This window comes from Marmota monax, unplaced genomic scaffold (assembly GCF_021218885.2).
Source record: "Marmota monax isolate L192 unplaced genomic scaffold, Marmota_monax_Labrador192_F-V1.1 WCK01_AAM20220418_F8-fsc00056, whole genome shotgun sequence".
NCBI lineage: Eukaryota > Metazoa > Chordata > Mammalia > Rodentia > Sciuridae > Marmota > Marmota monax.
In genome coordinates this window covers 2,257,091-2,271,397 of record NW_026695212.1, presented here as the reverse complement: position 1 = coordinate 2,271,397, position 14,307 = coordinate 2,257,091, and the positions used below count along the sequence as shown (strand labels likewise).

The 14,307-nt window shown below is 38.8% G+C and overlaps 1 protein-coding gene across 1 annotated transcript in view; it reads left to right on the top strand.

Annotated features, from left to right (window-relative positions):
* The window catches only part of Wif1 (WNT inhibitory factor 1), a 64,883-nt gene extending 52,701 nt beyond the window's left edge, over positions 1-12,182 (top strand). The window contains exons 7-10 of the mRNA XM_046430696.2: positions 1,468-1,563; positions 7,502-7,597; positions 8,276-8,371; positions 11,325-12,182. Coding sequence (XP_046286652.1) covers positions 1,468-1,563; positions 7,502-7,597; positions 8,276-8,371; positions 11,325-11,446 — 410 coding nt within the window. The 3' untranslated portion in view covers positions 11,447-12,182. The remainder of the gene's footprint in view (positions 1-1,467; positions 1,564-7,501; positions 7,598-8,275; positions 8,372-11,324) is intronic.
* The last annotated feature ends 2,125 nt before the right edge of the window (positions 12,183-14,307 follow it).

Below are 14,307 nucleotides of genomic sequence, written 5' to 3'. Positions count from 1 at the left end.
ACAGTAAGGAGCAGTTCCCACAGGGAAAGGACCACATGGATATTGATCCCAATGTTTCATTTCCTCATATCCTTAGGAGAAACAGGAATGAGTTGGGGGAACAGGACACACTCACAAAAACAACCAGTGATACAGATACCAGCACCAAGTAGCAAAAAAGAGGGCCACGTGAATGGATCTCCTGAATTCTCTACCAAAATGCTTCTGTTCCTCTCTAAGTCAAGATGCTTGGTTTTGCCAAAACAAGTATAGCACTATCTGGAGCTGGGAGATGCTTGTGATTTTAAACACAGCATTTATCACTTAAGAAGCAGGATATTTGTAAAATATTTTAGTTGGAATTCTTTTCCACAAAGAGAGCACACATATAACTTTTGGATTTCCTTTCTGATTTTCCTATTGGAAGCTTGCTTTAGCTTTTGTTCAGCTAGAGCCAATTTTGGCCCATTTTATGTGGGACAAAAACAAATAGGATATATAACTGAAATTGCTAAAAATCCAAACTCTAATTTTAGCCTTTACTGAATGAGCCAGCTTGTCTACTTTTAGACATTCCATTCCCACTCCTCCATTCCCACTTCTCTGTCCTCCCTCTATTTTAGGTGCCAGCAAGCAGTGAAATTCCAGAAACTAAACCAAGAGGGAGGGTTTAGGCTGAATCACAGTATGACTATTAACCTGGATAATGTAGCTAATTGGACTCCCACTAGAATACATCCAGCTTTATCCCTCCAACTCAGCTGCCACCATATCCCTACCTATATGATCTCACAAGGGTCTGCAGTCTTTTTCTGAGTACAGTTATGCTTTTATCTAAATGTCATAAAAGCCCATTTTTAAAAAAAAAAATCTGTTAGATAAAATAAATCCCTGTTCATTTTTTTTCCTAAAAAACAAAAAAAAAAAAACATTGCTTTCTTCTTTGTTGGATCCCAATATTTATGACTTTCTCTCTCTCTCTCTCTCTCTCTCTCTCTCTCTCTCTCTCTCTCTCTCTCTTTGTCTATTCCAAAGTAAGTTTTACCTTTTATTCTTCTTTTATCCTGCAACCAGATGTTTAAAAAAAAAAATCTTGGATTTATAGCATAGCATTCTTCTCCTTTTCAGAGCATTGATTTTATTTAAAAAATTAAAAGGCAGGTTTATTTTATATACTCCATGCCTTTTTTCATTAAGATATAAGCTTCTAAGAATGGGAGGGATAGAATGTAAGTGATATCCTATTATACCCTATTATGTTCTGAAATCGTGTAATTGTAATTTGATGGTAATTGTAATTCGAATCAATTACTGTGAATAACTGAAGTAATTGGTTGCAGTTTTTGTATTTGTAAAGTGGGCTTAAGCGGCTTACTTTATGAAGTAAATGAGCAAGTACAGATGCCTAAGAAACATCATGCACTTTATAGAGTTTTTGTTCAGTTTAACCCATTGTCTAATGCAGCCCCTGGTTGTTCATTCTGACAGCAAACTGTTCAACCACCTGCTTTAATGGAGGGACCTGTTTCTACCCTGGAAAATGCATTTGTCCCCCAGGTCTAGAAGGGGAGCAGTGTGAAAGAAGTGAGTACTGACTTTCCACTTTCTCTTTGTTCTCTGGGAATCTTAGCCATTTTTTTCTAATCCTTTCCTTTACCAGAGGAATCCGAAGCCCAGAAAGAACACATAGTTTGTGTGAGGTCTTAAGTCATTGGTTTCTTTTTGCTAGATTCGTATGCCACTTATTTTGGCTAAACGTGAGGAGAGACATGGCTCATGAGCCTCAGAGCACTCAGAACAAATGGTTTCTGAGTCGGTTCTCTCTGGGTTTGGACTATTCAGCATGTCATATTATTTCTTTTTAGTCATTTCCACTTTGCATTATGCAGAGCCCACAGCTTCAGCCGTGAAACATAGACCAGAGCTCTGAAACAGGCGAGATCTGTCACCCACCTACAGATACAGCAGGGTTTTCCCTGCCACTGGCTGCCATTGCTGCCAGATATCCTGCCAGATATCCTTGTTACCCACCTAAGAGAAAAGGGAATACCCTAAAAAGGGACACAAACATGCATAGCAATTAAAAAAAAGAACATGCTAATAGCACATGCAGCAACATGAGAGCCTCCCACCTGTTCAATGAAAGGAGCCAGACACACACCAGTGCCTCCTGATGATTCCTTAGTTTTGAAGTTCAAGAATAGGCAAAGCTAATGGATGATGATGGAAACCAGAATCATGGTTGGAGGCACAAAAGGATTTCTTGGGGTGCCAAAAATATTCTGTATCTTGATTAATGAAGGGTCATGTGAGTGTTTATGTAAAAGAAAATCAAACTGTAAATAAGATTGGTGAATATTCTGCCTTTGCCATATTTGTTACAATTTAAGGGTAAAAATTCCCCATTGTTTGGGGAATTAATATACCCAACTGCTTATCCTGGCTCTACCACCTACTAGCCATGTAGGACTCAGCGAGTCACTTCACCTCTCTGTTAAACTGAGGAGTGAGTCAACCCACCCCACCCTACGTTGCTCAGATAGTGGGATGCATGCCCAGAAGGAGCTAAAGGAATCAGTGTCTGCTTATTTGCTGTGTCTCTGCCTTTTTTTTTTTACTTTATTTTATTTATTCATTCATTTTTCTTTAATGTGGTGCTGAGGATCCAACCCAGTGCCTCACACATGCTTAGCAAGTGCTCTACCACTGAGCCACACCCGAGCCCCTGTCTCTGCCTTTTTGATGTGTGTTGAGGAAGACTTGTTCAGCATTTCTTGTTTCCAGCTGTGCTTTACCTGTAAAGCATCACTGTGTTGGTTCAGCCGTAGTTTATGAAGTTGTAGTGTATTCAAAACTGAATAATACTAAGTTCTGACTTTAACTTTCAACCTCTAATTTATTTGTGAGTTTTTGTACTTTAATGAGTAGTAGGTGAAGTAACCATTTTTTATAGAGTTCAAATGAAATACTTCTGAAGCTTCCATAAAACATGTAATTAATTGCCAGGATGTGGTTTCTATTCTTATTAATTACCCTTCCCTGATAAAGATATCTCAGAATGGACACCCCTCAATTTTCTCCTCATCCTCACCCCCAGAGGTTGCACACTTAATTGGTTTGTATGTGAATCTTTGCTCATGGTCTCATTTTGTGTAAGGATGCCTTTTCATGCCTTTAGGATTTATACACTTTCTGTTGGCAGAAGCACTGCTTTTATTCTTGTGTGTATGCATGTGCATATGATTTTTTTTTCTCTCTAACTGCATCAAAAATTTGGGTCTTTGAAACCCCCTGACAAATTTGATCACAAATTTTATTCAAAATTTTTTAGGAAATTTCCTGTTTCTCTTAATACCAGGAAAAAATGGAAATGGGTCTTGAGTTGAAAAGTGCCTCTACAAGTATATAGATAAAACAGCATAGTTGAAGTATGTATTCTTATTTTTTAATTAAGATATAATTTACATAGCATAAAACACAACATTTAACTAGTTGTTAAACCACCCAGTACATGCACAAAGTTGTGCAGCCACCACCTCTGTCCAATCCAGACCATTTCAAAAAGAAAACCTGTGCCTATCAGCAGTTCCTCCACATTCTACTCTCCCCCCAGCTCTGGCAACCTCTAATCTACTTTCTGTCTCTTCAGACTTGCCTGTTCTGAACATTTCATATAAATGGGAGCATACAACATGTGGTCTTTTGTTTCTGGCTTCTTTCATATAGGTTTCTTCTAGTGTTTTTAAGGTTCACACATGGTGTAGCATATATCAGGACATCAGTCCTTGTGGCTGAATAATACTCACTGGAATGTATAACTGCATTTTGTTTATGCATTTATCAGCTGATAAACATTTGGGTTGTTTGCATATGAAGACTATTTTGAACACTGCTGTAATGAACATTTGTGAATAAGTTCTTTGTGTAGTCATAAGTTTTCAATTCTTTTGGACATAAACCCAGGAGTAGAATTGCTGAATCATGTGTTTTCAAATTTTTTTGAGGAATAGCCAGACCATTTTCCAAAATAGCTGCATGATTTTACAACCCCATCAAGGTGCAGCAATGTGCAAGAGTTCCAGTTTTCCCACATCCTTACCAATAGTCAGAGGTATCTGGATAGATGGTTGTGTGCTCCTAGATTTCCCAAGAATCTTCAATGAACCTTCAGTTAAAAAGACCACACAGCTTTACTTCCATCGTGTTATAAATAAAGTTTAAAACTAAATTAATGGGTTCATATTATAAAGCTTTCAGTATAAAATGTTCTTTGTAAAGACATTTTAGAATATTGGAGAAAATGATTAAAAATCACTCACCATTCTAGAACAACGTTCTAAGAGATGATGAGTGTTGGCCCAGGTTGTAAACCCCTTTGATCTTTTTTGTCTGTGAGTGTCACAAATTTAAGGTAATTTATCCAACCATCCCATTAGTGGAGAAAGTTTAATGTCTTTGTTTTATAAATATCTTAATCACATTGTACTCACAAGGACTCAACCACTGGTTGTACTAAAAATGCTGTTTAAATTTAGTCAAATCTAGTGTCCATAGGCAATGCTTAGTCTCTTAGGATAAAGATGTGTAATCTCTCAGGCCTACTCAGTTTTCCATTGTCTGTTGGATAGAATTTGGCCACAAATTGTTTTCAGGAAAAGGAAACATAAATATTAAAAACAATTGTAGAATCCTGAAATTTAAAACAATCAGATCATGAGGTTTGGTTTCTATAGTCTTTGAACTAGCAGTGGGCTTCTAACTCTCCTGCAGTTAGTTGCCTTTCTGTTGTGTAAAAACCAGGAGAGAATATCCTCCCTCCTGGCTGAGGTGAAACTAAGTTTCCTCATTTCTATCATTCTATGGACAAGAAAAGACCCATTGGGCCAATGAAATGATTCTTGCCAAGGATCAATCTCTGCAATATTCCTGCTTACCAAGTTCACTCCTCCTTCACTATGGGAAATTAGGGCTCACCAAGTATTTCACATATAAGTAGTCTATCTTCTTTGCCATATAGTTATCATCCCACATTGTGTTTGCTTGGGAGAAAACCCAGTGTGTTGCAGAGTACCGTGAACGATTCAATTTTGTGTATGTCTTGGGGTCAGATGTTTCTTTGATGCAAGTAGAAATTTGGAGTTAGATATTCCTTCCTTTTGGGTAAGAGTTGAGATATTAACTAAACAGTAAATTGTTTTATTAGTCAGATTTTCATTCAAAATGCCTGACAAGAACAATTTAGAGGAGGAAAACTTTATTTAGGGTCCATGGTTTCAGAGGTTCAGTTCATGGTCGGTGGACTCCATTGCTCTAGGCCTGAGGTGAGATAGCACGTCATGGAGGGAAAACATGGTAAAGGAAAGATACTCAGTTAATGGCTGGCTGGCTGGCTCACTGGGAAGGAGAGAGAGAGAGAGAGAGAGAGAGAGAGAGAGAGAGAGAGAGAGAAGAAGAAGAAGAAGAAGAAGAAGAAGAAGAAGAAGAAGAAGAAGGAGAGGAGAGGAGAGGAGAGGAGAGGAGAGGAGAGGAGAGGAGAGGAGAGGAGAGGAGAGGAGAGGAGAGGAGAGGAGAGGAGAGGAGAGGAGAGGAGAGGAGGAGCCAGGAGACAAGATATAATCCCCAAGGGCCAACTCCAGTGACCCACTTCCACATTACACCAGCCTATAGTTACCATTCAGTCTGACCATTTCAAGTTACTAATCTATCAAATGGATCAATCCATTGATCAGGTCACAGCTCTCATAATCTAATCATTCTCACTTCCTGTATTAACACAGATGTTTTTGCAGGACACCTCATATCCAAACCATAACAATGTGTTCTTATGTGCAAACCTAGAAAAAGGGCTTTTTTGGACTTTCTGTGGTCAACAAAATGGTGGTATTTTATTATGAAAGTTGTTTTAATACCCGTTTCTGAAACATGCTTGTTTTAGAAAAAAAAAAAAATCTCAAAGTCTAATGGTATTCCAGGTTTGTGAGAGACCTTAACACCCCAGTATTGTTATGTCTGTATTACCTCCACAATGACTAAATACTGCTTTCATCAATTTATATGTAAATAAAGTCCTTTAGGTAAGTAAAAAGAAAAAGAAAGTGTTTTTAGTCAAGTGATTTTTATGTGGAATTCACTTCTTATTTTTCAAGAATAGTATTTTCTTTGACCATAAGAAGAAGTGTTTAGAGAATGAAAGGTGAGATGGTTAGGGATAGATTTCATTAGCTGTCCTTATGTACTCAGAGACCTTTGTAATTAATGTTCTCCTAAAAGTGAAAAGAAAGAAAAACAACAACAAAATTCCAAACTTGTCCTCTACCAAAACCCAAGCTGCTTGCCAACTTGGAACATCACTGTGCCAGTCACAGGCTGTGGTTTCACACCTGGGAGGATAATACTCTTCTTCAAAAACTTCAGTCCTAGGATGGCAAATTCTAAATTGCAGAGAGAAAATAAATAACCTTTAGAGTAAGAAGGCAGCAAATGATTGCATAATTTTTACCTTTAAAGTCTTCTGGTGGGTCTAAAACTCTGTGATTCAAAGATCTGTGAAAACATTACCAATATTCATTTGGTATGAGATAAAAGAAAAATGATGTATCTTGAAGATCTAAGACATTCCCAGAAAATGTATGGTTGTGCTACTGGGTACCTTTTGTGACCTGCCTCATATTCTCTCAGCCAACCTTTAACTCCTGTCATTGCTGAAGCAACCTGTTTTGCACAAGTGTGAGCTGATTGCACTTCATCTTATCCATTCCACACCTTTGCTCTCCACCCAGAGACATCTCTGAGTCCTTAGAAATCACATACTGCGTTTGCAGCATGAAGTGTGAGGAAATTACCCCTTGGGGCAAGTGGGAGTCAAATGCTGATGAACAAATGCTTCCCCCTCTATCTTCAGACAACTCTGAGGTGCAGCTGATACAGCTCCTTGGAAGGACCCAGCAAAATGGGACCCAGTTGCTCATAGTGGTGACTGAACCACACTTTGGTGTTGACTTTCCCTCCTACCCTGTTTCATTCTTCCCATGTCCCATTCCTATTTCCTAGGCTCACTTCCCCAAAATAAGCTATCTGCTGGCAAGCCCTGCTTTCTGGGGAATCCTAGACTAAGACTTATGAGGTCAGGTACTGGTGTAGACCTGCTTTCAGAACAAGAAACAATCCAAAGCGGAACTCAGAGAAAAGACCATTTAGTGGGTCATGCATAAATCAACTTTTAGTAAGTTATATCTTAAATTACAATTTGTGAGTCAGTTAAAAGATTATTCTTTTAATAAAAATGTGAATGGAACTATAGCATTGGGGCAGTACATTTATGGTGAAAGAAGATATGTATTCAAAGTAGAAGTATTAACCTGTCTATTTCAAAAACAAAACTCAAGCAATATAAAAGCCAGATTAAATCTGAAATGAGTGGAAAATACTGCTTTTACCTCCTTGAAACCTTGTGATTCTTTATGTAATATTCCCCGAATGGAGCTCTGGGTTCTTTGCTCACTTGCATTGCTCTCTATTTTAGGCAAATGCCCACAACCCTGTCGAAATGGAGGTAAATGCATTGGTAAAAGCAAATGTAAGTGCTCCAAAGGTTACCAAGGAGACCTCTGTTCTAAGCGTAAGTACTCACACACCTCATCAATATGGGTTAGGGGGCCAGTGAGTTAGCTGTACTCTCCTACTACAAAATGTCACAGTTAACCTTTCCTCGCTGACATACATGATTCTTTTATGTAGACCAAAGGCACTGTATGGAATCCATGCCTATAACAGAATTTACATACCCTCACAGATACAACTGAACGTTTTAATATTTTTTAAAAATTCACTAGAGGACTGGGGATATGGCTCAAGCGGTACCGCGCTTGCCTGGCATGTGCGGGGTGCTAGGTTCGATCCTCAGCACCACATAAAAAAATAAAATAAAATATGTTGTGTCCACTGAAAACTGAAAAATAAATATTAAAAAAATTCTCTCTCTCTCTAAAAAAAATTCATTTAGAGGTTTTCTTAAGGAAAATAAACTTCCATTGCTCACAAGTTTCAAAATCCTACTGAGAGTTTTTTTGTAAATGAGGAACATGATGCTTATTTGAGGGTCACTCTCAAGATTTTTTCACAAAGTCCCAAACTGACTTTTACCTGGAGAATGGTTTAGAAAGAGAAAAAAAGAAAAAAAAAATTAGGCGATGAAGCCAAAACTAACTCGTTCTAAAGAACTGCAGGAAAAGGAGCTGTGTAATTCTGTTGAAAAAGGAAAGCCGAGGAAACATTTATTTTATCTCCTTTGCTCCAGCTGTCTGCGAGCCTGGCTGTGGTGCACACGGGACTTGCCAGGAACCCAACAAATGCCAATGTCAAGAAGGTTGGCATGGAAGACACTGCAATAAAAGTGAGTTGGAGACCATCTGGGAAGTCAGTCTCTTTCACTTCTTGGCTCCAGGGGCTAATAGACAACCCACAACCCAGCCCCACCTGCCATTTCCTTCTCTGCCCACCATGCTCCCCTCCCTCTCTCGAAACCTTAGATTCTAAGCTTTAAAGTTTAAAAAAGTAAGGCATCATTGTGAAATGTCATCAGCTCTGTAAAATACCACCACAAATATTTTCTAGCTTAGATTGCTAATACAGGTTCATACAGTAATATAGTATGTCAACTATGAAAGATGTGATCATCTCAATTAAGATTTCAAATCAAATGTAGAATCAGTATCTACTTACCTCTGATTTTAAAATTCAAGATTTACCAACTCACATATAATATGTGAAGAGTTTTACTTTTTAAAATTTTTAAATTATATTGGGTATATTTTTAATGAGTCCTTTTGAGGGAAAGGAAAAGTCTGTGAAGCCCTCTATGAGAGAGAGATGTTATAGGAGATGTGTTTTTTCCAAATGTACCAACTACTCAAAATGAAGTAGAAATGTAGAACAAACACTGAACTATTTTATATATGAAATGGAGCTTAATAAAACCAATTATTTAGTAATGGATTAGTGTCTCCCCTGTGCTAAGCAGGAATCCAGAAAATGGGGGGACACATCAATGAAACAGAAAGTGCAGATCCAGTGGAGGGAGAGTTGATTAGTAAGTGAACAAAATAACACAGTCTGTGTATATCTGGCACCCAGAACTCAGTCTCCTAAGCCTGGGACACTGTCCTCTCCACTTGGGGGAAAGGAAGTTCCCAACCATGCAACACCCTTCAATAGCAGAAGTCCAGATGTGGCTACCATATTACATCTCCAAAATACAAGTTAAACAAACCACAGATATTTTTCTAGATCAGTGGTCTCCAAAGAGTGTTGCTCACGGTCCAGTGAGTGTGGAAATTATTAGTTTGGGTGCTGAGGGGAAGTATTACCTCTCAAATTTTTTTTATATTTTATATTATTTTATACATATTTACATATACATTTAATATGTAATTAATTAATTGCAAACTTTCTAATTTCCAATTTTTGTGCAGACCTTACAATATCCACATGTTATTCTGATGTATATATGATGAACTTATATGTGGGTATACATGTTTATTGTAAGGTAGGCTGTTGTCTGGTGGGCACAGTATGGGAAGGAGTGCAGTTCCTCTGGTAAATAGCTCTTCACCCAATTGTAATGGTTGAATGTATCCCTACTAGGACATGCTTTTGGGAAACCTTTGGACTAACACCCCTATAGGAAACTAACAATTTCTAGAGTCATTTTCAAAAGACTAAGTCAAATCTTTTATGCCACTCTCAACTGGATACAAACACCATGGCTTGTCCAGAATCAAAGTGATTTTCCAGAAGTCCTTGAGCCTAAGGATGATCTGAAGTCTGACTATACTCCCCAGGACTCAATTGCAAAGATCTCTGGTCTCATAAATGGGGGCCAGTGATCTCCAAGATGGAGGTGGGGTGAGCACAAGGGCACTGTTTCCACTGATATACCTGGTCACTCTTACAAAAAGAAGGCAAGTTAGGGGTCCTTTGGAATAGAGCAGTAGATGAGCAATTCTATCAAGGAGAACTGCAAGCCTCCAAACAGCACCCCTAGTGTAGACCACATGCTTAATCTTCTGCCATCAGTGTCCCTCCTACAGAGTAAGTCAATGCAAGCCAGGAAGGTGCCCTGGTGCTTGATTCAAATGCAAGTGTGTTTTCCAGGGGAGGCCACCCGGCCAGTTCTGTACTTCAAGAGAATGGAGCTAAAAGGGTTTATTTTAACTAGCGGGAGGTGACAAGGAAGCTCTGAGTCACAGAGTTCTGCTAAGAACAGATTTCCAGTGGGGTGACACGTTGGGAGGTCCCAGGCACCCAGGCATCATAGCAGGAAGGAGGATCCTGGAGGCAGATGTCCCTACTCAGGCTCACCCTCACCAGCAGGGAGGTTTGGTCTTCATGGGTGGCAAGTCAAGCTGCATGGTAGGGATTTACTCCAGCGCATTGTTGGCTCATGTTCTGACCATTCCATGAGCTACCAGCCTACATAGTGACAATTCAAAGAAACATATTCAGGAACAAATATTCTGTTCTCACTAGTTGTTTAATAACATGCTTGCACTTAAAAACCACAAGGAAGAAATGAAGTGCTGAATTTGACTCTGATACACACGAAGATGGTGGTAGATTTTTGAAATGTAATTGCTGTTTTACATCAGTTTTAGGAAACCAAAAATGAGTTAGGGCCCCCCAGCACCTCCAGAAGTTCACAAGTGGAGGGGAGGGAGATCTCAAGTTGTGTAACTGAGTATCACATTCCACTGACAAGCAAGTGGAAAATGAATAGATGCCACCTGACCAAAACCCACAAGTCCCCATTGATAGAAGTCAGTTTAAATAACAACCCGTTCTCTAATACACATAATGGAAACTCTCGATTCTTACAACATTCCTGTATGTATGAGTGCTGTAGCCATACTCTCACCGTGGGATCTATGGGAAGAGCGGAGGTTGTTACATATTGAACTGGATCCATCAGCTGGATTGATGGTTCTACAATGCAATGAAAGGATCAATGACCAAATCATTGATCTTCTGTAGCAGCATTTGAGACTTCAGTGTGAGATCCTTACCAACCCTTGGGTGGAGACTGCTTCCATTCAAACACAGCAGCCAAAATATATAGTGAGTAAGAAACCCAATGGAGGGCAAATTTGACAAGAGTTAGTAAAATGGGTTTCTTTCAACAGAGATCTTGAACCTGTAACATCTCTTCATTCAGGTAGCTTTTTGTGGTCACTGTGGTCTTCCACTCTGGGTTAAAAAGGGAAAATGGATTTCATTTGAATGGTTAATGATGAATCTGAAGAGCCTGTTTTTGTAGTTTCTTTGCTTTTAAGCTGTGAATAATTTTGCAGGGTACAGAGCCAGCCTCATGCATGCCCTGAGGCCAGCAGGCGCCGGTCTCCGGCAGCACACGCCTTCACTTAAAAAGGCCGGGGAGCAGCAGGAACCACCTGAATCCAATTACATCTGGTGAACTCCGACATCTGAAACGTTTTAAGTTACACCAAGTTCATAGCCTTTGTTAACCTTTTATGTGTTGAATGTTCAAATAATGTTCATTACACTTAAGAATACTGGCCTGAATTTTATTAGCTTCATTATAAATCACTGAGCTGATATTTACTCTTCCTTTTAAGTTTCCTAAGTGTGTCTGTAGCATGATGGTATAGATTTTCTTCTTTCAGTCCTTTGGGACAGATTTTATATTATGTCTGTTGATCAGGTTAAAATTTTGTCTTCTCGGTGTATAGTTGGCAGATATTTGCAAAATTACAATGCATTCATGGTGTTGAGGGGCTGGGTCACATTAGAGAGGTTAAATTGGGCAAAAATACATAAATCACAAGGATTTAGATGAAGCAGTTAATCATGTTGAAGTTACAGCATTTCAAATTTTATTGTCATATATTTAGACATTTGTCACATTTTTAATTGCCCTTATTTGTATGCTCTTATACAACATATTTCGACCTTACCATTACTCCAGAGAGTTCAGTATTGAAAAAAGAAAAACCAAAAATTGACACTGTGGTAGTGGCATTTAAACAATATAATATATTGTAAACACAATGAGATAGGGAATATAATGTATGAAGTCTTTGCATTGGCTTGAAGCAATATAATATATATTGTAAACAAAACACTGCTCTTACATAATAAACATTTTATACTGTTTGTATGTATAAAATAAAGGTGCTGCTTTAGTTTTCTGAGTGTTGTATGGAGTGGTCTTTGCATGTGTGATCTGGTTGTTCGCAATTTAGTGGTAGTTAATTCTTTTCAGTACCATAAAAGAGATCCTATGATTCCATTCTTTGCCCCTACCACAGCCCTTATCCTCATCCCTCCCTCCCAGCTCCCTGACTCTGCTCCAGCCATGCTGCATTATACTCTCTTTTTACTGCTTATTTATATCACAGCTGAGTAGTCATTTCTTTCAAAAAGTCTTCTCTAACTAGAACGTGTTAAATAACTATCTTAGTTCCTTTTCTGGTGCTATAAAGAATACATTAGACTGGGTAATTTATAAAGAAGACAAATATATTTGAGTCACAGTTCAGGAATCTGTGAAACCCAAGAGAACACCAGGATCTGACAAGGACCTTAATGCTGCATCATCCCATGGCAGAAGGCAGAAGGGCAAGAAAGCCTGAGAGCAAGGCAGTCAGAACTTGCCTTTGTAACAGCCCACCCTCAAGGCAACTAAGCTGCACCTGCAATCACATTAATTAATTAATTAATTAAGGCAGAACAAATAACTATTTTTTGTGGTAGGGGAGTTACCAGGGATTGAACTCCAGGGCACTTAATCACTGAGCCACATCTCCAGCCCTATTTTGCATTTTATTTAGAGAAAGGGTCTCACTGAGTTGCTTAGTGCCTTGCTTTTGCTTTGGCTGACTTTGAACTCGTTATCCTCCAGGCTCAGCCTCTGGAAATGCTGGGATTTCAGGCATGTGCCACTGTGCCTGGCACAAATCACTACTTCTTAGGTCCTGCCTCCCAACACGGTTGCATTGGGGATTAAGTTTCCAACACATGAACCTTGGGGGACACATTCAAATCACAGCAATATCCCATTAGTGAAAAGTGTTCTAAGCCTTTCTAGAAGTATCAGGATGTCACAAATGAAAAATGCCACCATTTATTAAAAACCTATTGATCTTAAATACATTATATGTGTTATTTTACAATTCTGTGAGGCCAGTGTTCTTGTACCCTTTTACACATTGGGAAACAAGCTTAGAAAGAGTAGGTAGTTTATTGAAGACAACACAAGCAATAGGGGAAGAGATCGAATACTACGCTGTTCTCCCTCATTCCTTTCCTCATCAGATGGAATAGAACACAGAATGCCATCCATCCTAGGCAACAACTTCCAAACATATGCTCTTCTCTATTCTCCCAAGGGAATGTGGACCTTATTTTAGAAATAAGGTCTACAGCTTTTCTTCTAATAGGTTGTGGCCATCAGTTGTGTGATATGAGATGACATGATGATGGGAAGTGTTCGAGGGAACAGAGTGGATGTGTTTTTTTGTTGTGGTGCTGGACCACGGTGAGCCTCCTCCTCTGGTTGGAATCCACAGTGCCAACCTAGGGGCAGAGTTGGCCTGAAGATTCCCAATATGAGAACCAATGCATTTATTCAAGCTGTTTAAATAGAAATAATAAGATCTAATACTTGCATAGTGCTTAATTTATTCTATGTGCTTTACTTATATTAGCTAATGATAAATAATAGAATGATGGGGACGTTAGAGTGAGAACAGAATGACACACTGCAATAATCTAGATTGACTGCATATAGACCCTAAAAATCACAAAATCCAAGCAAATTATATTATAAATCACAAAATAGAGCTCTTGTGTGTTTTTATTAAAAGTAATTCAGCCAGGTGTGGTAGTGTACATCTATAATCCCAGCAGCTTGGGAGGCTGAGGCAGGAGGATCCTGAGTTCAAAGCCAGCCTCAGCAACTTAGCGAGGCTCTGAGCAACTTAGCAAGACTCTGTCTCAAAATAAAAAATTTAAAAAGGGCTTGGATATGGCTCAGTGGTAAAAGCCTCTCTGGGTTCAATTCCCAGTATCATAAATAAATAAATAGATAGATAGATAGATAGATAGATAGATAGATAGATAGATAGATATTATTACTCATTTATGATATGACTAATAACAAATTGTTGGCTTTAGGCTCCTAAATGTATTTTCCAAGTGGCTACCAGGCATTTCCAACGAGTTGTCCCAATGGCCTTTAAACTCACCATTTTCACCCTTCCCTCTGCTCCCCATTTGTCCTTGTGTTTCCTATTTTGGTCGTTAATCCAAACC